Raw genomic sequence first — 25,664 nt, 5'->3', positions numbered from 1 at the left:
AGAAATAATACATAAATACCACTCTGCTAAGTCAGCATAAAACCCAAGGATTACTGACTCGAGTTTCTACCTGTCAATCAATGTTTTATATATGGTATGGAAAAAAAAAAAAAACAGCATATTGAAAAATGTGGAGGAAAAGGCAGAAATGTGAATTTATGCATCTAGTCCCACAATTCAAAATGAGTATCAAACTGATACGGTAAAGTTAAGTGACTTAACTACAACGACCGAACCGTTGGGCACCAACGTGGCAGTACAACAATTCACCACAATTCAGAAGGCTCATGAGAGGTGTCTGGCAGATCGCCAACTCAACAATACTATCGTAATACGCGCAGGATCCTCCACTGTGGCGAGAGAGAGACCCTGGAGAAAACGTGGCAAAGGCGTAGAGTAAAGTTATGTCTTCTGAAAAAGTTGCTGATATCAAAAGACTTTTCCCCATCACTGGTGGACCACACCAGGTCAAGTGGATCAGCCCAGAGAAGCACTGAATTCAGGGTCAAAGACTGGCAGAAAAAGTTTGGAAAATTGCCGTTTGGTGGGGTTTTTCTTGTTGTTTGTGGTTGTTGTTGTTGTTTTTTAGTTGGCAAATTCTCCACACTTAATAAAACTGTCAGAGGAGGTATAATGCTTGTTTGTGGAATGTTGAACATTTGCTGCAAAGCTTCACATGAATAAGGACCCATGATGTGCGCTTCAATGGGAGCGTTTCTTTAAAAAATTTACAAAAAAACTTAAGCCTCGTTTTTAAAAAAATAACCATGTTATGTCAAGATGAAACATGGTAAAAAAGTAGTGTTAAGTTTCCATGATTCTTTACACAGTGAGCGGGAAAAGTGATAGAAACGGCCTTTGTTTGTCTTAAAAAGGAAGCTGTGTTATTGCACTGACTTTGACAACCTGACCTAGTAATTTAGAAAAAAATCATCTCGTTAAAGTCTGTAAAATGAAAATACAAAATTGTGGTTTGTAAACATCAGTTGGCCAAGTCTATCCAGAGTCCTTCATGACAGTGGAATGGAATGAAGCGTTAATCCACTACCTCATTTGTTGGCTGTGAAGAGGAAAAAAATCCAGGGCACAGCTTTTTTTTTTTTTATATACTTTCACAGTAATTATATTAAAAAAACAAAAACAAAAACTAAACGAAGTCAGTGCAAGTTGCTCAATCTTCTTCCGTGTACAACGTTCAGCTCTTACCCCACTCAAGTGCCTCAATTGAGATAATACTGATTTGAAGACCTAGCCGAGACTGGTCATAGATGTCGAATAAAGTCCCTGGGACTTCGGTAAAGATACTTCCAAATGGCATAGTAGTGCACTGCAGCTGCTGTGGCCACAAATAGGTGCCAGATGGCATGGGCGAACGGTATGATGCCATCGCTCTTGAAGAACACAACTCCCAAGCAGTATATCACACCCCCACAGGCAAGCTCTTGGAGTCCATCTGTGTTGTTCTGTCAACAGAGGGAAAAGTTTAAAAAAAAAAAAGGTTGATGTTACTCCAATGTGACAAGGTAAGAGTTACCATCCTTCTCCCAAACATTCCCGGTTCTCTGCACAATAAAAAGTACGGTGTAGACAACACCCTAATCTGTAAACATAAGGCAGCTGTAAGATGCCTCTCCGGCTTGAATTTAGATCTGCAGGCATGATTCGGCTGTTGGACACACTACAGCCTCCACATGAAGTGCCTCCGAAGGCTGCACAAATGATACTCACTTCCCACATTATTTTCTAGAAGCTTCCTTCCATAAGCAGCAGGCCCAGGAGACTACTTTATAATTTACATCTCAGACAGGCTTGTCACATGCCTTTGACATCTCTCGTACCGTCTACATCGATTGTTTTTGGTTTTTTTGGTTTTTTTTTGGTTTTTTTTTTTTTTTTTTTATCTTTGCAGCATGTACGAATTTAGGGCATCCTTACTGCTGACATGGGGACACAGCGTTCAACCTGAGGGAATTTCCTAATTTGCCCTGTGCTTCTGGTGCTAAAGCTAAGTCCTGTGTGTTTTAGGTCAAAAGCAAGGATTTTTAAGGCTGCCTTGAAGCGATACAAAGACCCAGGTCCACCTACAAGAGAAAACTGTAAAGTGATTTGAATGAACGAGAGAAAAAGGAGGTTCCGCTGCCGCTGCCGCTGCCGGAGGCCCTGCAGAGGGAGTAGAAAGCCAAGCCAGAGGGGAGCCAGCCTTCGGAAGGGAACAGGAATGTGGGTGCCCAAAGAAAGACAGCTGGATGCTAATGCCAGTGGCCTTGGGGCAAGCCCACGTGGTTACAAGGTGCCAGAGGCCAAGTCAGGCAAAAGCAAGAGGAAATTCCAGCTCAGCCACCTGCTAGCAAGGAGCCCGCAGGCTTAGGCAGAAGCAATAGCAGCCTAGAGGAGCTAAGGGCCAGGTGGTAGGACGTGGGGCCAGGTGTGATGGTTAGCCCTATTTTCAACATCCCCATGAAACTCGGGATTTTGTAGGATTGAAAGATTAGGAAGGAGGTAATTCAAAATAACCGATTCCAGATTTTCTTTATTCTTTGTAAGAAGAGACTTCAGCTAGAGTTTAATTAAACTGAACAAACAAACAACAACAAAAAACTTAACCCAAAAACCCCAAGCCAATTTATCACACACACGTATTGCTTCATACAGGTGACTGGGCTACAAACACCCATCAGACAGCATTCTTGTATGTGCAATAGGACCACCGTGCATTAGGACAAAAGCCACCATAGATTCTCAGGGAGAGCAGGAACCGCAAGTGGTGGTGTCACCCGCGTAATACCACCTCCTTATTTGGTGGGAAAGAGGCTTTGGGAGGAAGTTAAGAGAGGTAACCACAGAGTCAAGAGGCTGGCCACTGCCCCACTCATCTGTTTTTTGGCTTGGTCTTGACGGACTCCAGCCCTCTCTGTCCAAACAGGCACAGCATCAAAACAAGCACGCCAATCAGTGTTTAAAACACATTCTGTTAAGAGACAGCTCCTTAAAAAAACACATCTGCCTCGTCAAGAGTTTCAAAGACAAGAACAGACAATTCTAAAACAAGCAAAGTGTTTTCTTTGTGACTATGAGGTTTCAGGTTACCGCCTGATAGACACACTGTGAAGCACGCATGTGTATTTATTCCCTTTAATCTTCACAAGCCCACATTGGATACTACTAACCATCAATAGCACAGACTGACAAGAAATAGGAAGGGTAAGTACTTTTCTTAAGGCCACATAGTTTGCTGCTGTCAGAACTGGGTTGTGAATCAAAGTGGTCTGACTTCTAAACTTTTTCATTCGGGACTGGGGAAATGGGTGTTTTCAAAACTGGGGTTTGTATGACTGATTTGGGGAAGCATACAGATCAGAATGAATGGGGTGGAACAGATTGAGTTTGGTTACATTAATTATATCCACATAACCCTAATGATTCTATCCAGCTCTTTGGCACCCCTTTGCCGATCAATCTTGGACCCCTCCAGCCACCGAGGCAAGCACTGTTCTTTACCACCACACACAAAGTCTACCCGCTCTACAACTTCAGACACATGGAATTATATTGCTTATTTTCTGGGAGTCACATGAATCCAAGTGCACATTTTTCAATTAACATAACATTAATTCTTGCCATTTTGGGGACTGCTATGCATGAGGCTCATCTTAACTTCATGAATCTTATTGCAGATTATGTTTTCCTTTCTCCTAAGTAACCCACTGAGTCACAGGAGAGATGTATGCTTAATTTTATTAAAAACTAAAAATCTTAAAAACTAAATTTTTGGAATCAGGCCCTATCATTTTATGCCTTACACGTTGGCGGGGGCCCAGAATTTCACTTCATTAATCATAAGTGTCCTCTGGAGTATGTGGTGGCAGCTCACTGGGGCTTTACGTTTATGCTTTCTTGACTATTAATTATATGCATGTGTTTTCAAGGGATACAGATTCTTTTGTATTTTTCTTTGCAAGTTTCTGTTAAAACTTTGCACCCACGGGGCATAATGGCACATGTCTTTAATCTCTGCACTTGGGAGGCAGAGGCAGGTGGATCGCTGTGAGTTCGAGGCCAGCCTGGTCTACAAAGTGAGTGCAGGACAGCCAAGGCTACACAGAGAAACCCTGTCTCAAAAAAAAAAAAAAAAAAAAAAGACCAAAACAAACAAACACTTTGCACTCATCATTAAAGGACTTTAGGATTGATTTAGAGACCATGACTGAGCATACATTTAATAGGTGGCTGCTTCCAAAGTCCTGCCCTTCATCCAGACCCAGCCAGTACTTCCGGCAAGAGCTTTAAGTGCGGAAAAACTCCCTAGCTTGCTTTTTCTTCTCTTTTTTTTTTTTTTTTTTTTTTTGCCTGATACTTTATTTATTTATTTATTTTATTTTTTTATTTTTTTTTTCTATTCTTTTTTTTAATTATTATTAATTTATTCTTGTTACATCTCAATGTTTATCCCATCCCTTGTATCTTCCCATCCCCCCCCCCCACATTTTTCCCATTATTCTCCTCCCCTATGACTGTTCCTGAGGGGGATTACCTCCCCCTATATATACTTTTTCTTCTCTTAAGGTCATTGTTTCCGTCGCTCACAGATTCTGTGCCTAAAGTTCTAAAGTTGCGATGACGAGACGTTCCCGGTTTGCCGGCATTTCCAAGAAACCTTAAGCTTCTTGCTCCATAGCTGAGCCTATACTTGAAGTTTGTGCATAATGTGAAATTGATATTCAGATATCCTAAACCTTTTTCTCAAATACATTTTCCTTCTTCCACTAAGTTGTGTTCCTACATAAATGCCACTGCTTCCTAGACGAACTATTTATTAACAGGGATGGCCTATAGACTCATTTCTTCCTGGGCGTACTCCTGGCACAGTGCCAGCGGCCAGTGGTCTTGGTGTGTTGACCTCAGACAGCTGAAGGCCCCAGACCCGGCACAGTGATCTGTGGACTCCAATCTTCTTCAGAACTTGTTCAGACCATTGGGCAGAACCTGGCTACACTTCCATCCTTTACATCCTTCTGTCAGCTCAAGAACCTGTCTGGGATGCTAACCTGCCCCGGATTCTGCATTAAGGACGATCACGAGTTCCACTCCACCCTCCCTGAGTTCTCCAGTCTTCTTGGTGAGGTCAATGCCTGCTTTAACACCACACAAACATATCTTCTCCCCACATCCCTCAGTTTTGGTTTCTCTTCCTTCCAGCCATCACTTTTCCTCACTGCCCGTGCTTGATGCTAAAACCCCAGTTGCTTTAATTCATCATCTAGTTCTTTGTGGCAGAAGGGTTAGGTCTGAGATCCAGGGCTGTGTTCACTCTTGCATAACCCTTTTGATCCGGACTCTGCCTAAAGCCCCAGATTATTATCAGTTCTCCAAAGGCGGTGGCGTGCTCCCTGAGGCGTGCTGCACCCTCCTTTCCTAACCTAACTTGCCTCCTTCCGACCACTTCCTGGTTCCTACTTGCCTTTCTGAATCGGCTTACCTCCTACTTTAGTACTTCAATCTCACGTTCCCATAGCAACCTGAGCTCGCTCTCCCCGTCCCCCTTTTCTAGGACATTATAAAATTTTATTACGGTCTCCTATTGTTGGACCCTAGTTCTATGACATCAGTGGGTGAATTACCCTGCTTCATTTTCATAAACATTAGTCACCGGCTATTATAGCACCTATGAAAAGGCTGATAAAAGATTTGGGCTAGTAAAAATACTGGATAAACCTGCTTTTATGACACCCAAAGGGGATTGGCTTGAAATCCTGCTCTAATAATTAGTAACCAATCCATACAGACTTTGCTATTATGGTTCTGGCTGTCCTGAATTGCCCTCTAACGATGTAATAGCCGTGGCCCATTTTTCTCACTTCAATCCTGTGCCTTCTTCCTCTCATCTTTCTCTGGCGCCTTTGCCATCTGAACCACACATCTAAGTATACACGCACATATACATTGATACAGGTATTTATCTATGTGATGGTGCCAGGTAATTATTAAAACCATCATCAAGTTCGTATCTCAAGGAACTGTAATTTTTGATATTCTCACAAGTCCTATTTTCTGAAAACTTGGGGCCAGGTTTCAGTTCCGAGGGTATTTTTCTGAGGAGCATGGGGGCACTGGGGAGTAGAATTGCATCCCCCATGTTGTATGTAGAAACTCAGCAATAACTGGGTAACTGAGAGAAAAAAAAAAAAGAGTTCAAACTAAATACACTGGACTTCTTTAATTAGTACAGTGGCTAATGGCCAGTGCTGACCACAAGGAGCCAGAGGACATAAACCAGGAGCCAGCAGAACTAGATGAGATCATAATGTACAATTGTGACACAAAGTGGCAGATGTACCTAGATTTCTACATGGTAATTCAACTCCAAAGAGAACTTAAAAACACACCACATACACGAGTCCATTAAAGACAATGTAACACTTTTATACTAAAGTTCTCAAGTTATTTTCAAGCAAAGTTAAAAGTAAAATAACAAACATAAACAAACAAACAAAAGCCACTTTGCTTTCTTAGAGAGATAATATTACTTAAAAGCAAGTGTAAAAAATTAACTAAAAACTATCCACTAGGATGCTGAAGCAAATGCTATTTTGTTTGTTTGTTTGCTTGTTTTACTTTGGAGATAAGTGTTTTCTGACCTCAAACTTGCACTTTTCCTTCCTCAGCTGGGTAGGGACCACAGTGGTGGGACACCACAACCTTTGAAGATCCTTCTAGTTTTTAAGATTTTATGTCAGTAATTCAGGTTTTCTTCACCTTAACAAATCTCCAGCCTCTTCTAGGAATCCAGGCTTAAATAGGTACACTATTTAACCTGAAACAGCCATGTCTATAAAGTCAAATAGTTGGACTAGAGTCTTGAACCATGATACGATAGTGGGGAAAAAAATGAAACCAGACCCATCATCATCCAAACACACATACACAGAAGAAACCTAACATGCACAGCTTCACTAAGCCTTGGATGGTAGCTTGTGCAGCTCAGGGGCATGTCGCATGATCCACGCATGTTTCACTCTCAAGTCTGTACTTTGTGGCTATATCATAGCTCCAAAAGGGAAAACTGCGTATCTATCACTACAGCCGAGTATCAGAGATTTAGAAGGAAGTAACTAAAATTATAAAGGCATGTCTCACCATTGATGTCACCACCAAGGCTGGAGAAAATCCCATTGTGAGATAGAAGAAAAGTTCAACCACTTTATACCTGCAGGAACACAAATGGAGTTAGACACACACACACACACTCCGGGAAGGCTTAGTTCATCACATGTCAGCTGCCTGCTTCTCTATTTTGAAAGAGATACACAAGCTTTTAAACTGGAAATGCATTTCCCAGTAGGAGAGCACCGAGCCCCCCCACCCCCACCCCCAACATAGCAAACTGAGTCAACAATGAGGTTTTCTTTAAGGATGAAAAGAGGCAGGAATTGACACAGGCTGCCTAGAACAGTTCTGCCATTGAAGTTAGTTACAGTCTAGCTCAGTACACTGTTTTTTCCTTTCCCATCTTCTCGGGCTGGCCCGTCACCAGTTCCATCCAGTGCTAAAAGGACCTTGGCACGGTTAGGACAGGTGGAAACACGGCTTCTTCAGAGTGGGTAGCAGCCAGAGCACAGGTTGGGTTTTCTGTTTGTCTCTTCATTTTGCATGTGTATTTCTAGTCTCATCCCACTAGGCTGCAGGATATCTGAGAGCTCGGGCCCTAGAGGAGGAAGAATGGGCTGCAGACCTTGGTTTACCAGAAGGCCCGTCTTTACTTGCTATGCTGATCCAGGAACTTGGACCCAAGAAATGGAAATTCCCTTGGCCTGACGCGCATTACATAATGCACTTAGCACTCATTACATTCGAAGGGAATTTGGAGTCGAGTGCCCGTAACAAGCTCAGCGACAATATGTCTACTGTTGTTCTCTTTGTTCAGATCTGGTGCAGGCAGCTATGTTAGTAAACTTCATGGGTGTAGTTTTCGACATTCCCGGGAGACAATCTCACAGCAAAGCTCCTTTTCCTCTGGCTCTTACATTTCTAGTTTCTACGCACACAGCTGAAGACAACGTCCTCCAGGTCTCTTTTAGATCCAAATGGTATACTTTAATATGCCTTTGTTTATATTGCTTACACTTTAAATTTTTTATTTATTTTTACTTTATGTACATTGGTGTTTTGGCTGCATATGTGTGAGGGTGCTGGGTCCTCTGAAGGAGCAGCCTGCCAGTGCTCTTAACCACTGAGCCATCATCTCTCCAGGCCCCTACGTTTGCACATTTGACTCCAGCTACGAGTAAAGGGGAATTGCTGTGTCCAGCGTTTTTCTCAAACCCTCTCCAGATTTCTAGCTAGGTAAGTACTGTGCTGTGAAATTTAACATCAGTTATCCTCCATCTCCATGGAAACTGGAAGCTTGGTATTTTCCTTGTAAGATGTCTGTGAAACAGATGGGGCTAGCTTGCGTTCAGAGGAGGGAGAAATGAGGTCCCCATGGCTCTAAAACGACTGGTCACATTGTCCTTCAACCTTATGACACAAATGTGCCATTTATGCCTTCACACCCCAGCCTGCCCAGCAACAAATGGCATTAAAGATTTTCTAAAAAGCAATATATTTTCCTTTTATGTATTTCTACTATTGTGAAGTACAAGCATCAAGAAAACTGCACTGTAACACAGGAATAATTTAGGCAGTTAACTGTCAAAACTATCAAATGGAAGTGATTTTTTTTTCTTACTTTTCATGGTAGAGAAATACATAAATGGTTCCTCCAGCTGCCATGAGCCAGATAAACCAACGCATATGAGATGCCAGGGGTCCAAGTTCGCGGAGATTTAACCTACAAATGGAAATGACAATAGAGGCGTAAATGACAGGAATTCAGAGCCCATGCTATCCTAGTGACAGCAAACAGAAAACAGTAAGATAACAGAAAGATACAGCCTTCAACACAGCAGGGGGGCATTTGGGAAGCCTGGGTGAAATTAAGCATCCAAAGAAAAGACTGTTAGTATTGTTAAGAATTAAACACGATTTAAAAAATAGCGCCAGCTTAAACCAGGCATGCCAGTATGCCCGTCAGATCTGACTTTGCCTAGCAGGGCACACTGAAGTAAAGGCTACTGGTCATTTCTTTTTTTTCTTCTGATCACAAAGTTGGGATGCTAACAAAGCTTATCGAGAACCAGGAATAAAATCTTGAACCAGGATCGCATACCCACAGCAGACACCTAATATTCACATCTCCTTTAGCAATCTCTCTGCCAGACAGAAGATGAGGCGAACTCCTACAACATGCATTGTGGGACATGTCCTGTGCCAGTTCAACACACCACAGCGTCATGCGCCCTGGTGTGTTCGAAATGAGTATGAAAAAAAAAAAAAAGCCTGGTTTGGCTATAAAATTAATATTCTAAAATGGAAATTTAACCAAGGACATATCTAAAGCTACCTGGGAACAAACTACCTACTCTACCTGTGATTCTTGAGTTCACATTGAATTTTTTTAAAAAAATGTATTTACTTACTTTAAATTGCTTCACAAAAGCTTTTAAGCATGCTTGTTTGTACGTGAATCAGACCTATAATTTAGTGAGAGGTGCTGGAGAGGCCTCGTGCTTCTTTTTATTCAAACAGATAATTACATTTCTTTTGAGTGACTGAGCCTGCATGAGCGGGGCTCTAGAGGCCTGCTGTTTCTATCGAAGACAGCAGTGGATGGCTCAATAGGAAGTTCTCAGTGTTTAAAATTGGTCCAGGTCTTAAGAGAGGAAAAACTAACGTCTAATTTCAGCTTTTAAAACAACATGAGGCTGCAATTTGATCTGTGCTAGAAAGGCAGTAAGATAAGGGAACTAGACAGTTTAAGTAGTTAACTAGGTTGGTTAGTTACTTAGCACAAGAGATGAGAAGTGTGCGCATAGACAGTAGCTACTGGCTACTGTACGGGCAGAAAGAGACAGTATATATTTCAACAACAACAAAAAAGCCTGTTTCTCCTCATATGTATTTACAGCATTTCCATTTGCTAAATTCAATTGTCAAATATCCTGAAAAGCAGCGGAGGTATATGGAAAGAAGATGAAGAGGAAAGGGCCCCTGCGAGCCACACCCAAGTCCACAGCGCCTCATCCAATATAAGTCCATGCCAGATAGGCCTTCCAAGTGGTGAGGGGGCAGGGGTGCGAATATATATGCATTGCGTGTTGGGGGGGGGGCGGGTTGCTGAGTACATGCAGGAGGGCGTAGGGCAGGATGGAGAAGAGGAGGAGAGATGGGTTTTTTTCCTGAGTACAAGGATTCTGTCTCACCACGGAGCGTAGGAAGCAGCAATGAAGAAATAGATGACCATCCGATCACACATGTGGAAACAATGCTCCACTGTCCTGTTGGGGGGAGGGGGGAGGAGGGGGAGTCAAAAAGGCAGGCAAACGCGTCAAAACCTTCAGACAGGAAGTACACGTCATCACTCTACAAGGCTACAATCCCCATGCTTGTTTCATTTCCTCATGGCATTCATAACTTGCTCTTCTCTTTGATGACAGGAAGCCACGGTAAGAGCTTTATATTTTTAGGTTGTGTATATAACAGACATGAGGTGAGGGAGCCCCACAGTAGTCAGGTGCTATGGGTCTTTTTTTTTTTCCCCCCTGATGTTTTCCTTATCTTTTGGAAGATGAAATGCTGTGAGGGCAGACCACTGCCTGGTTTCCATTAGAGTATAGGGCTCAGTCCTGATGCCCAGTTAACACATCCTGAAAATCCGTTCCTTTCTTTAAATGTGTTTTTTTTTTTTTTTTGACAATTCCATATACATAAATGACACATCCTGTCATCCTAATTACTCTACCATCTCTTACTAGCCCCCACCTCCCTCCCTTCCTTCTCCTACAACGGTTCTCAGCCTTCCTGACGTTGCGACCCTGCAATACAGTTCCCTCATGTTGCGCTGAGCCCCACCACAGCATTATTTTCATCGCTCCGGCGTTAACGGTAATTTTGCTACTGCTGTGAATCCTAATGTAAATGTTTGGTACGCAACCCCTATGAAAGGGTCATTCGACCCCCAAAGGGACTGCAACCCACAGCGTGAGAAACAGCGTTCTACCAGCTCTCACGCCCGTTTTGAGGTCTGACGGTTTTGCAGAGCTCACTTTCTTGGCTTTGCACACATCCTTCAACAAGTTCACTTTAAACGTGCCAGGGTAGACAGTTAGGTAGTAATAAGGGAAGATTAGTAATTTAGGGCCAGCAGGAACAAACATAAATATGGAGTATCTGCTGTTGCCAGGACGACCACTGAATTTTTAAATTGATCCAAAATCAAAGTCAAGGAAGCTTATGTACAAAGACCTGACCCACTCACTGAGCTGCTTCACAAAGTGCATCCGAAAGACCCTGTATTTTACTGATGTATTTTAACATTATAAATTCAGGGGGCTGCAGAGATGGTTCAGCAGTTGAAAGTGCTTACTACTCTTCCATGGGATCTGCTCTTCCAAAAAAGCCTGTGTTCAGTTCCCAGCACCCATGTCAGCCAGCTCACACCCACCCGTAACGCCAGCTTCAGAGAATCTGATGGCCTCTTCCGGCGCATGTGCACGAGCGCGCATGCACGCGCACACACACACACACACACACACACACACACACACACATTCACACAGGTGTACATACATATAGATAATCTTTTAAAATATGATTAAATAAACAAACATATAAACACAGAGGATAGTCTTCATTGTTTTGTTTTGAGACAAGGTCTCACACAGCCCAGCCTGGTCTAGAGGCTGGTCTTGAACTCCTGATTACCTTGCCTTCACATCTCACAGTGCTGAGACCTGCCATCTGCCCAGCTCCAAAACATTGTTTTGAATCTGTTTTTGGTTTCCACGGTGCAGAGGCTACCATTTTGTGGGGCCTGGGCAACGTTGCCTCGCATTGGCCAAGCAGACTGACATGGATGCGTGAGTTCAAGACTAGTCTAAGTGAAACTTGTTCTCAAAACAGCCCAAACGGAGAACGCATGCGTAGCATACATGAAATCCCAGAGTCAATCCCCAACACCACTTTCCCACAAAACAGAAAAGCTCCACAAGCCACCTCTCAGAGTTGCACTATCTCACAGGAAGGGGACCAGTCTGAGCACACAGAACATCAAATGTGGCACGGTTACCTATGCTCTCGGTCACCACCCAGCACATGTTCAAAAACTGGGACTTCCCTTCTCTCTCTCCCAATTCTGGCTTCGTTGGCCATTTTTTAAAAAATGGTATGACTGAAGGCTGAGGAGAAAAAAAAAAAATCTACACGTCTTGTGCCTCTAGCAATGTTCTTTCAAGGTTCGACGGTGTCTTGTTTCTCTCATACCGTCCTCGCCAGCATCTGCCAGGGAGGCCCCGACACTGAGGTAGGCATCCACAACTCTTTATTGATTCAGAAATGTAGACACCAGAGCCAAGTGTGCTGAGGCAACCACAGGAGGCGGGCTGTGCCAAGAAGATAATGAAGTGCCTGCCTTCCAGATGAGCCTCTGGGTCTTGGGACTTTTGTGACTTTGCCGTGAGCGTGTCTCAGAGTGCCCTTGCGGTTTTTATTTCAATCCTGGGGGACCTTTCCTCTTATAGGAGAGGGTGGCAGAGTGCAAGCTTCAGGCAGTGGCGAAGAAAGGGCCAACACGGGGCACAGCACCCTCTCCCTAAGCCTGTCTCCTCACTAGTCATGGTTTGTATTTGTGTTTGTTTTTTTCTGCTTTGTGTGTTTGTTTTGCTGAGACAGAGTCTCACTCCGCAGCTCATGGGAACTCACTATGTGAATCCAAGGTGGCCGCAAATGCGTGCGTGTCTCAGCCTCCCAAGTCCTGGGATTACAAGTGTGAGTGCCGTCATGTCTGGGAGACTTTTTTTTTTTTTTTTTTTTTTTTTTGGGCAATTTATGAAACTAAAAGGTCTTTTCTTACATTTCTGTTTGTAAGCACACTATCTATGCAGCTCAAGCTGGCCCCGAACTTCTGATCTTCCCACTTCCACTCCCTCCATGCTAGGGTCCAGCTCCAGTTTAGTGCATGTCCCTCTAACAGCCGTCACCTGCTCCAAGTCCTCCGGTTTGTTTTTTGTTTTTGTTTTTCAGGTTTTTTTTTTTCCTCTTTTTCGTTTGTTTTAGAATTGTTTTCTTCTTTTGGGTTTAGTCTACCCAATTAGTTAAGACTTTATTTGGTAAGCACCCACTTTCACATAAACAATGCTCTTTCCTCCAGTCTAATTCTGACCAGTATAAGCACTTTTCCATTCTTATTGCTAGGCCAAGGATCGTGGTCTTGTCTGGAAAATATCTCACAGTTAATCATCACTGTGATGCACTTCCTGGCCACCTTGTCCTGCACTCCATGCTTTTCAAATTATTTTCATATTTGTCATCTTATTCACGGTGTTGCATTACAATCTCCTTATGAGGCAGCACAATAATTCCTCACTTTCATAATGAAGAATCTGGGGCTCCTTCTATGAGGTGCAAGGTTAAACACAGGAGGACTGGGGTGCAAAGTTCAATGTCCTTCCCTGCTGGGCCACAGCCAGGGCTCTCTTGTAGCATCCCGTGGTATGCATCAGAGAACTGGAAACTACCTCTCAACATGTCCTAGCTGGAAACCCAGCTAGGATACTGCTTTCTCAGATGCATACAAGGCAGTGGGAGGGTCTTCAAAACTCTATCCAACCCAAAGAGTATGAATTAAGGGACATCCCAAGGCCGACAAGGTAGGAAAAGGTCCTGCTTTCCACCCTATTGACTAAACAGCAGCAGCCTGGGACTTGGGGACGGCTTTGCCAACTATGCTGATCTGCAGAGGAGGTGCCCCGCCCTCTGTACCTTAAGTGGCTCTTTTTCCAGGATACTATGTGAAACACCGTGGAGACGATGAAAAGGGCACAAAGGCCCATCCCATAAATCCATGCTGTTATCTTTTCCCAACAGTCATCAGACAGCCGATGGAGGAGGGCACTGCCCACGATGGCCGGAACAATGAGGAACTGGGAGGAAGCGAGAGAGAAATGTGGGATGGAGACTCTTCCTTAAAAAAACAAACAACAAAAACAATGAAAACAAAACAAAACAGATGTTTGCCCATTCCGACAAAGTGAGTTTTAAGCAAAGCATCTGTCTTCCTTGGACAACCAAAATTAGAGGCAGGTGAATTTAGCCACCGCGCTGGAGGCAGGTGTTCCTGGTCCAGGGAACTGGGCCAACCAATGGGTGCACAAACAAGCAGAAACACAGCACTGGCCAGCTGTTGCAAAAGAGCTGTTCTTTATCCTAATTTCGTTAAACAAGATTGTATTTCATTGTCCTCTCTAATCTGATATAGAGCTGGCACTTAAAATATCCAAACATGAAGCATGTTCCAGAATTCCCAGAGAGGCCCTGACTTCCAAGCATTCCACCCTGCCTGCAATCCCACTATTTAAGTAAAGCATACATGGGTGAATAGGTCCATATTAAATTGTATAAAGCACCACACACACCCAAACCCAACTGTGGAATTAGTATGTCCAGGCTTTTACTTTGCACTTGTTCGTTTTACCTGTTTGGGAGAGCCAGTAGAATAAAGGGGCTTGGGGCTCTCATCATTTTATTTATTTATTTATTTGTTTGTTTTGTTTTGTTTTTCGAGACAGAGTTTCTCTGTGTAGCCTTGGCCATCCTGGACTCACTTTGTAGACCAGGCTGGCCTCGAACTCACAGCTATCCGCCTGCCTCTGCCTCCCGAGTGCTGGGATTAAAGGCGTGCACCACCACGCCCGGCTCTCATTATTTTAAATAGCGCATGTTGAATAACTTATCCCTGAAGCCCAACGTTTGAGAAAAGCAGAAATCTTAGAATTCTGGTTGCCACTTCCTCCCTCCCTCCCATTTCCTTCCTTTGCAATCACTAAGTAGTTAAGGATGACCTTAGGCCAGGATCACCTCCCTCTACCTCCAACGTGCTGGGATTACAGAGCCAGCCCACCATGGCTGCCTTTTGTGTTATATTTTACACCACGGGCCCAAATTCCAACATCACATGCCAGTTTTCAGTGGTCCAGAACAGGACAAGAGCAGTAACAGTAGTAGCATTTTTTTTTTTAATAAAGAAAAACTTGTCTAAGGAAAAACAAAATGCCCTTAGAGATTCCGTCCCTTTTACTCTTTTTGTTTGTTTGTTTGTTTGTTTTTCAAGACAGGGTCTCTCTGTGTAGCCTTGGCTGTACTGGACTTGCTTTGTAGACCAGGCTGGCCTTGAACTCACAGCCATCCACCTGCCTTTGCCATCCTCCTATACGCCCCCAACTCCCCCCACCCCCGGAGTGCTGGGATTAAAGGCATGCGCCACCACCGCCCAGCTTGTCCTTTTTACTCTTGTCCTGGGAAAGCATCCTCTCTGTTTCTATAGGTTTGTGGTTTTTTGAGACAGGCAGGCACAATCCTTACCAGCCTTCAAATTCCAAGTGTGCGTCACCACACCAGACCATGCCTTCTCTTTGAAGAAAGGTGGTGGTAGATATTTACTGTCTTCAGAAATTTCATGGGGCTCTAATACTCCCAGATGAGTGTTTATTTAATAAGACCACATATTCTGTTCTGAGACATTAGCATGGAGGCTTTATCGGTGGCTTTCACTAAATTTCAGTTTAAGCACTGTTCCATACTTGTGACAAGTTGAGAAGAGATAAGGAGTAGCCACGCCCAGCCCATTCCACACAAATGTCATTTGTGAAGGTCCACTGTGTATCTGAATATGCAAACCACCCTGCTGTCCCATAACTTAAGCTTCATCCTAAATACCCATCGCTACAGGAGCAAATTCGTCATCTTCCCTACTTCTTGCTTTCAGAATAGCTCACTCACTGCTTCTCTCTCAAGTTCTCACAAATGAAATTTCAAAAGAGAAAAAAGACAAAAAACAAAGATGAAGGAAGTATAGAGAGATATAAGAAAATGCAACGGCCACTGTGGGGGTTAGAAGAGTTAAACTTCCTGTCTCAGAGAGCCATATGGTAAAACAAAACAAAACAAAACAACCCAAACATAAAAACAAGACACACACACACACCCTACTTTAACAAACAACAACTTGCCTTTGACAAGTAAGCTTATGTCTTGAGAAACAGCAACTTTTGGCCAGGCGTGGTGGCACACGCCTTTAATCCCAGCATTTGGGAAGCAGAGGCAGGTGGATAACTGTGAGTTCGAGGCCAGCCTGGTCTACAGAGTGAGTTCAGGACAGCCAAGATAACACAGAGAGACCCTGTCTCAAAAAACCAAAAAAAAGAAAGAAAGAAAAAGAAAAAAGAAAAAAGAAAAAAGAGAGAGAGAGAGAGACAGACTTGCTTTGACAAGTAAGCTTATGTCCTGAGAAAACAGCAACTTTCATTCAAGATCCTACAGCATCCATTAGCAAGCTTGCCCTCCTCTCACTGAGGTACTTACTACCTACTATTCTTTTGAAGATTTATTGAGGCACACAAGTCCAGGAGAGCAGAGTGTGGGTGACAGGTTAGGGTGTGCAGAGCACTCCCCATGCTCACACCTTCTGATTCTGGTGGTATAAGCCAGCACTGCCACTCAGGTACGTAAGGTCACAAGAATGAGTTGACCCAATAGCTTGTGCTGAAGCTGCCAGAGAAGCCATGCATGCCACCAAAGCCCCGAGGGAAGGACAGCAACAGAAAGGTGTACTCACTGCGTGTGTGTAGCAATTAGCAGCATGTTCGTAGCAAGTTGGTTTGTAGCGGCCATTGGCTGGGGCCCGATGGTTCATGAAACTATAGAAACATAAAAGCCATCATGTGAGAAACTCTCTAACCTGACCATGCAGGAAGCCTGTAGTGGTCACCCAGTCTCTTCTAAATGAAAAGAGTTGCTGTTATCAACAAGAACACCAAAACCATTAAAGACGTGTCAACTTGGCCCAGCAGCACTGAGTCTAAAGCAAATATCTCGTTTATTTGATGAAACAGCCCTTGAGTTTACTCAATAGATAAACTAGATAAACGCCTTGCCAAGCAATAAGCAAACAGAAACTGTATCAAACTCAGCTGTATCCCCCAAATTAAAGGGGCTGTACATAGCCAAGTTTTAAATCTTAAAAGAAAATGAGGATTTCTGCTCCCCGGCCTGAATTTTAGTTACCATCACTAAACAAAAAGGTACTCACTGCATTTGCAAGGCTTCTGCTTTCTCACTCGGATGGTGTAAAGCTTTATGTGTGTAGATCTGTACACCCAGCATCCCACATTAGAGGGCCTGTCGGACTAGTTTCCCTGTATTGTATTACCTGTTCTGGCACTAGGCAGCATATTCGATACCTGGCTACCTCCAGGCCACCTAAACAAGACGGCACATTTTCACTTCCATTCTTCCTGAGTAAAAAAGGGTTTGCTTCAGACAGTACACAGGTGATCGGTAGTATTCGACGCACATACACGCAGCCTGCCACACCCACAAGGATGCTCACGGCCCAGGCTTCCCTCGGAGCTAACCTTCCCAGAATTCGCAGAAGGGTGAGAAATGCACGCATGCCACAAGGCTGTTGTTCCATTCTAGCAAGAGGGTGGAGAGAGGCTTCTACACCTAACCCATGCCTACGCCTCTGGCAAGGTCTGAATCGGTCTGACTATTCTATTCTGTGGAGGTGAACACACACTACACACACACACACACACACACACACACACACACACACACCACTGAATAAAAGAGCAAAGCAGCAGACACAGAGAAACAAATGGGTAAACTCCTTGACAGCTTTGACATCCCAGAGCTCTGCCTGTCAACATGCTCAGTACCCAAAAATCAAAATCCAAAACAAAACCAAGATAACAACAGCAAAAACATTTTTCTTTATTTTTTTTTTTTAATTCCAGATAGTCTGGAGGTAGTTTGTATTTGTTTGCAAGTATCTGATCTGACTAATCACATTCTCCATCCACATGATGGAAAACTGTACCAGGCTGACCCAAAGGCAGAGTCAAATTGCCAGAAGCAGCAACTAAATGGCTGAAATACATAACCAAGCCATTACAAAATTAAAAAAAAAAAAAAAAAAAAAAAAAAGCAACTAATACCACCCGCACACACCACCAACTGGGAGGAAGCTGGTATCCTCAGCTACAACAGTTGCTGAAAAAAATCCATAAACAGTGCAGGTTGGACATGGGGACAGTGAAGCCATTTAACTTGGACCAGATGTTTAGCTACAGCCTAGCTGAACTTACTGAGTGTAGCCACTAGCCATCTTGAAGAACAAATAATCCACCTAGGAGCTTCGGAATTTACCCACTACCCTCACATGCAGATGTACAAGTCCAAACCTCGTCTCTTCTCCCTTGGAGATTCCCCCAAATTAGATCACTCATTTCCTATGGGATGAAAGCTGCCACATAGCTCTTATTAGTAAAAAAGAAAAATAATTACACCCTGGGGGAAGAATGCTTTCCTACTGCTCCAAGCATCCAAGGAGCTTGGATCCTCATCCCGAGAGGTAACAACCAACTGGAGCCCAGTGGATCACACCCTACTAGGAAGTTCAAAAGGTGGAGAAGGAGCTTCCAGAATGGCTGAGGTTGGATGAAATGGAAAAGTGCATCATGTAGGATGTAGGGCAGGAGCTGCCTACCCACCACCAGGCTGCAGACTAAAATAGCAACTTCTATCTCAAGAAGCCCAGTCTAAAAATAGTTAGACCATTACCCAGCATGGGGGGGGGGGCCCACAGGGGGCGGGGGCAAAGATATAGACTTTCACATTTTCTCCTGCAAGCTAAGACGCTGGGTGGCCATGTCTGCTGGTCTCTGCCCAGCAGAAATTATTCCCGTTAAAAATAAAGCGAGAGGGAGGGAAGATGGCTTTGTGGGTAAAGTGCATGCTATGCATTCATGCAGACAAGTTTAATCCCCATTATGCATGTTTCAAAAGAGGGGGAGGGGTGCCTTGCACCCGTAATTCCCATGCTATGGAGACAGAGACAAGTAAATCCCCATCACTTGTCACTTAGCCAAGGTTACTTGCTAAGCTCCAGATTAAAAGAGAGAGAGTCCGTCTCAAGGAATATGGGGATGATTGAAGAAGATGCCTGTTGTTAGCCTCTGGCTTCCATGTGCATGTACAACACACACACACACACACACACGAACACACATACACACACCTGTGCATACACACGCAGAGGAAAAAGAAAGAGTTGAGGAGGAGAGGGGAAGCTAAGGAGAAGGACAGTCTTCTCTGGTGGCCTACGTTCCTGGTCCTGGTGGATGGATGAGCTTTATACTATAAACAAAGGGAAAAGCAACTATGTTGCGAGCATGTCACACCGTCTGGGGCTCAGCGAGAAAGACAGCACAGCTGTCCCGCTGGAAAATACAAATGCACATTCACAATTCCTCTCCATCTGCCAGGCCGCAGTCATGCCTCCTCCTCCAGTGTCTGAAGGAACCATTCCTGAGGCCTAAGAGAAATAGCAGAAAATACACCCCCACACCCCGAGCCTTGTCTCTCCATCCCCCAAGAGAACGGGAGAAGTTTAAGGATGGGAGAAAGAGGGTGCCCATTTATGGAAGTCATCCCTCCTGAACCAGAAGCAACCTAATGGTTGCTCGGTGCCCTGGGCAGAGTAGCCAGCGTGCAGAGGCTTTTGACATTGTGACACAATACCGTAATCTATGAATATTTTAGGTCTCATTCACAGCTACCCTGAAACGCACGTGGGCCATGGGTTACATAGACACACCTGTAAGGAGCTCCAATTTAGGCCTGAGTGTGAGGCAATCCCATTTACCAAGGTGATTGGGGAAGCAGGGCTTTTTTGCTTTTTAAAAGAATCTTCTCTTTTGCCTCCGGCTTTGGGGTTACTCTTATGTGTTCTTTGCCCCACAGCAGAATTCCAAAACTATGAAGCAAACAGTAGTTAGGCACCGACTCCCCAAGTCCAAATGTTGTCAACATTACTTTCAAAGGATATTCCAACTCAGCTCACCACAACTGCACAGTGCCAGCTGAAATCAAGACCAGCGGGCAACATCTCCCACCTGTGGAACTGGAGACTCAAAACTGGCCTGGCTACTGGTCCCCAAAGAGACTCTTCTTCATATGGCAGCCACAACTGTCTACTAAAAACAGACCGTAGCATGTACTTCCACTTAAAACTATCTCTTAGCATCCAAAATGCTTAGGGGAACACTTTGGTGCATCCTTGACCCACAAGCCTCCGGAACCACTCCCCACACTCAAGGTGCCACCTGCCCTCTAGCTAACACCACTTCCTCTCTGATCCTTTGACCCACAAAGGTCTTATCCGCTTGAGGGCACTGACTATTTATTTCTCCCTAGAACATTCGGCTTACTTCCCTTCCTTCAAGCTAACATGTCCCCGGCTCATAGATCTTCCAGACACCATAGATTGAAGTGTAACTCTGGCTTTCCCACCCAAGAAGCACTCTTAGCGTAACTAGTAAGAAGTTGGTTCCTAAACTTCCACACTGTAATACAAACATATGAAGGTGGTCTTCACTATTTTATTTCCAGTCCAGCGCAATGCTTATCTTTTGCTGAAGTTTAATTAATAATTATTGGATGGATGGATAAATATACAGCTCTCCCAGCTATAGAGATAAGCCATAGTCAATGTGGTTTTACTGGCGATTGTATAGGTTCCATACAGAAGAGCAACAGGCAGCCTTGGATCCAAAAGAACGCTGAGTCCTATGAACAGAAAACACCAAAAGACCAAGATAGTGGATATCACCGGGCGTGGTGGCGCATGCCTTTAATCCCAGCATTTGGGAGGCAGAAGCAGGCAGATCACTGTGAGCCAGCCTGGTCTACAAAGCAAGTCCAGGACAGCCAGGGATAACACAGAGACCCTGTCTTGGAAAAAAAAAAAAAAACAAAAACAACAACAACAAAAAGATAGTGGATATCCTTGGGGCTCCTTCAACACCAGGGAATGCTGATGGTATGCACAACACTCTGCTACCATGGGCCGAGCATGGACTTTGTTCAGGCAGTGCCACTGTCAATGATGCCACTCTTGGCAATTACGAAAGGGAGACAAACGATATTATGGCATCTCACTCTATGGTTCGACACTCTAGGAACCGGTCCAATTAGACAGCAGACAGCCCCGGAAGACTTTCTAAATGCTTTAGATCTTGAAAAAGATGCCTTTCTACGCAATTCATCGGTAGGGTAGCCACAGCTTGGGTGGAGAAGAACGATCATTTTCCAGCCGAGAGAAAGAGAGAAAGAAAGAAAGGGTGAGTTAACAGGGCAGGTAGAAGCAGCAGAGATATGAAACTGAGCTCCAAGGTCTGCTCCTTCCTATCTCTACCACTGTGGGCAAGGACTTTGTTATGCTCTAAACTTATCTGCTCCTCCATTACTTGTAAGTTGAAAAATATGCAAGTTCCCAGCCAGTAGCTGGCACGACTGGGCAGGGATTGAATATGTGGTTACTATCACCTGTGAGAGCTGTTAGAGAAAGGAGAGAGAGAGAGAGAGAGAGAGAATATGTGTGTGTGTGTGTGCGTGCGCGCGTGTGCAGGTACATGCTTAGGTGTCTTGAGAGATTTGACATAGAGGGATAAAGCAAGGTAGAAAATATGCTGCATCCCAGAGGAATTTTTTTTTACACCCTAAGTTCCTAAGGTCCCGTCCCACCTCCCACCTCCCAGCCCTCTCTGCTCAATGTTGCTTTAACTGTTCCCTTACTGTCTTCCTCCATATAAGTGGCAGAAGTCTGGAAGACCATCCAAAGCCACAGTAACCGCCGAGTTTCCACTCTGAGTGGATCTGCAAGGTGCTCTTTTTATTTAGGCCGAGCTATAAAAACCATGGTCTAATGAACCGTTCCTCAACTGAGTCCCAACACATCTCAGATAAAAGAGCCTGTTAGTTCAAAGGTACAGTGTGTCCCTCTTGTATAATTTACCTGCATGTAACTATAGTGGCTGCACAGCAAGATGTTTAATGGCCACTAAAAGATGTGGGATGTACTACTTTCAACATTTTAATGTGTGAATCATAAAAATCAGGACTCTTCTAATGTTACTTTGTATTCGCAGGCTTATTTTTCAAGCTCAAATTGGTGCTTATAAATAGCCTTCAATCTAGATTTTAATAGAGAAGGGATTATGTCAATGAAAATCAATGAAGACCCAGGGATCATCAAGAAAGATATAACTAACATTTGTGGGGTGCAATATTATATTCCCACTCAAAATTACATTCTATGATACTCTGAATGATAATCCCCATGTTTTCTAATTGTTGAATGGCTCTAAAAACAAGATGAGAGCAAATGCAGTCCATCAAAAAGATTGCTCAATCAGCTGAAGTGGTTTTTATTCTCCCATTTTAGAGCTGTCTGAATGTTGGTGCAACAAGCAAACACAGACCTTTTTTTTTTTTTCCTTCTTTTACAGAATTCAAAGGGACAGAAAAGAAATAACAAACTCTTTGTCAAATAGGGAAGGGGTAATTTTGCAGACTATAGCTACAGTTCTCTGAAAGCAGGAAGCCCGCAGACACGCAGAGCAGAAAACCACAATCAGGCAACCCACACACATGGGGCATGAGGTTCACACGTCTCTCTTCAATCCATGAGGTTCTAAAACCAGAAAGATCAAGGTTCCCTTTTGCCTTTGGCACGGATGTGTATCTCCCCTCCAAGAATAGTGCCGCCAAGTAACAGAAATATTCAGAAGGCAATCTTATTCTTCAAGCTGATCCCCTCTCCGCTGACAGCAAAGACCACACTCATCCTGTGTATGTATTGGCTCTTTTACCCTTTGGGACTGGGAGGAATGAGATAAGCATTGATGGGTGAATGAGGGGGAAATATCGAAAAGGATAGCTAACTGTGGGTTTACATTAAAAACAACAAACAAACAAACAATCACAAAAAACCGACTTCAAACTCAACAGCCTGCTGGAAAGATTTCACGCATTTCTGCTTTTGGATTTCCCTGGTAGCTCACACCGAAGCTAGCCTGTTGGTGGTGAAGGCCTGGGAATGAGTATGGCTGCCAGGCTCAGACAAAGGGATGGAGAGTTACCAGAAATCCGAGGGCTGAACTTTCACCCACTTAAAAGACACAGAAAAGCTCTGAGCTTTCTTTGGGAACAATAGGCCAGCAACCTTCACCATTTCTTGCCTGCAGGTACCGGGAGAGAAGGGCAGAGGTCCCCACCACTTCTCGAATGTAGAGCAGCCTCCCTCGCTCTTTCTCCCCAATTCCTAAAACCATAGACAAGTCTTTCCACCTGAATGCTAACTTGCCGCTACCAAATAGCACACCACTGGGCTCTTAACCTGAGAACCCTCCACCCCCCGCCCGTCCCCACACATCGGGCAAAGCTAGACGCAGGGCAGCATGCCTCAGTTTCCCTGTCTTTAGGGCCAGTCCAGGACAAAACACCCCCAAACCGCTCAGGCCAGACCCCCCACCCTGCTGTAAGACAAGTATCACCACAGGGTGCTGCAGCAGCCCCAAGAGACCTCATGCTGGGGTTTGTACAAGGATAGAGGCCCTGAGTGGACTCGGGGGCTCTAAGGATGGGGTAAGGCGCTCGGAGTTAGCGGCCGCCTTGTCTGCAGGGGGATCGCAAGGACCAAACTGGGTGCGCAAGCGGATGGAGGAGGCAAAGCAGACGCAGGGTCCCGGGGTGCAGATCCCGAGCTGCCCAGGGGAAGGGGATTGCAGGGCTGGGGGTCTTCCCAGGAGCAGGACCCGGTCAGGACTTGGGATCCTGAGGGACTGAGCACGCTCCCCGCAGCGCTCTCACCGCTGGAACCGATTCCTGAACCGCATTGATCCTCCGCTCCACCGCGGGGGCCCGGAGCTCCGTCTCTTCTGCACCGGCGGTGGGGCGCGCGGGCCTCATGGGCTTGAGCTGTTCCCGAGGCCGCCGGCGTACCAGGCGGGAGTCGCGCAGCTGGGCAGGGCCGGAGTGGGCCACGCCGGGGGTCAGCACAGGGCCCGGGCCAGAGCAGGCGGCTGGGGGCGGGAGGGAGGCCACTTAAACGGCCCGGGCGCCTCCCGCCTCCCCGGCTCCTCCGCCCCCGGGTGCCCGCGCCCCGCCCCAGAGCCCGGCTCCGCCCCCGCCCCAAGCCCGCTGCGTGCGCCCGGGGCCGCCAGCGCGTCACCGGACCCAGTGACCAATCAGTGTCCGGAGCGGCGCGTGGCTCCGCTGCCATTCATTTCCCCCCGAAGCCCGGGAGGTGGGGCGAGACCTCCGGGTGTAGGGGCGTGGTTAGATGGAAGGGGCGGGGCGCTGCGAGGGCGGTGATCTGCATTAAAGCTTCGAGTGGTTGTGAGCTGAAACTGAGAGGAAGAAATAGTGTGTAGGAGATGGCCCATGAGCTCAAAAGCAGCTGTGCCGGAAGTGGCCGCAAGCAAGGACCTCTCTGACTTCTAATCTTGGCCCCGTGTCGTTTATTCATTCTTTATTAACGTTTTCGTCCTTTCTTTCATTTATTTCTTCACCATTTACACTACTGTAAAGACAGATTATTAACACGTCTGTCCTGTGATTGGAATCTCTGAGAAACGGGGAGTCTTCTGGAGGGATTTTTTTTCCCAAGACAGGATTCCTCTATGTTATCTTGGCTGTCCTGGATTCGCTTTGTAGACCAGGCTGGCCTCGATCTCACAGAGATCCACCTGCCTCTGCCTCCAGAGTGCTGGGATTAAAGGCTCGCGCCACCACTGCCCGGCTTTGGAGAGGTTTTTATATCTCCCATTTTATTTTATTTTTATTTTTATTATTTTAACCCAAGACATTCCTAAGGAAAAGTAGACTTGAATCGGGGCCCTTTTGCTAAACCTTTTAGGATTTTCTAGAAGAGTAGTTAACAGGGAGAGAGAAAGCAGATAAGAGGTAGGTAAACACAGCCTGAGGAATACCCCCCACCCCCAACCCCAAGGAGCTCTGCCCACACCCATCCGTGACTGCTAGGGCTAGGTTCCTAAGGAGTGTTTACTCTGCTTTCAATGCATGAAGCATCCTGCACCTGGGGCATGGCTTCACCACAATGCTAGTTTCCTTCTCTTTAAGCGCCCAGGGGTACTTTCCGCAACAATTGTATATTGATCATTGATCTTGGCAGGAATCCTTGGGATTTACACCCCTGTTCTCAAGGAGGCAAAAGCTTTGAGAGGCGACAGACACTATTCACAATAGCCATGTATTAAATCAACCCAGGTGCCTACCAGAGGGTGTAGAAAGAAAACGTGGCCCGTGTATAAGAGACAACATGGAAAATTAGTCAGCCAGAAGGAAAAAAATGAAGATGTGAGGGTGACCTGACTGTGATTTGTCAGGCTGTTCATATCCAGGGCTGAATCTGCAGATTGAGCTGGCTAGGTGGGCTGTCGGTTTCCTTGTTTAGTTCGGGGTGCTTCCGTTCCAAAGCTGCATGCTTGGTGTAGGAGGACAACACCCCCAAGAGAGGAGGACCGGGTTGTTATTCAGCCAAGGGTATGAACAACGGTTCTGGGAAAGACCTTCCGAATAGGCTGTCTTGAAGAGCCATACCATATCCTCAGCAGGGAAATGCATGGAACTGGCTATCATAGTGTGAAGTGAAATAAATAAACCAGATTCAGAAAGACAAATATTAAATTTTTTTCTCTCACGTATTA

General features: G+C 45.0%; 1 protein-coding gene across 1 annotated transcript; it reads right to left on the bottom strand.

Annotated features, from left to right (window-relative positions):
* Positions 1-867: 867 nt before the first annotated feature.
* Positions 868-24,066, bottom strand: Mmd (monocyte to macrophage differentiation associated). Its single transcript, XM_051158283.1, has 7 exons — positions 23,806-24,066; positions 16,706-16,787; positions 13,855-14,015; positions 10,299-10,373; positions 8,726-8,827; positions 7,135-7,204; positions 868-1,463 (listed from the first exon to the last, which is right to left on the bottom strand). Exons 1-7 carry the CDS (start codon positions 23,829-23,831, stop codon positions 1,263-1,265), a joined length of 717 nt encoding a protein of 238 aa, XP_051014240.1. The 5' UTR covers positions 23,832-24,066; the 3' UTR covers positions 868-1,262.
* Positions 24,067-25,664: the final 1,598 nt, after the last annotated feature.

Source organism: Acomys russatus, chromosome 16 (assembly GCF_903995435.1).
Source record: "Acomys russatus chromosome 16, mAcoRus1.1, whole genome shotgun sequence".
In the NCBI taxonomy this organism is placed as follows: Eukaryota; Metazoa; Chordata; class Mammalia; order Rodentia; family Muridae; genus Acomys; species Acomys russatus.
The sequence above is the reverse complement of the archived record's forward strand: the minus strand, read 5'-3'. Positions and strand labels throughout refer to the sequence as shown.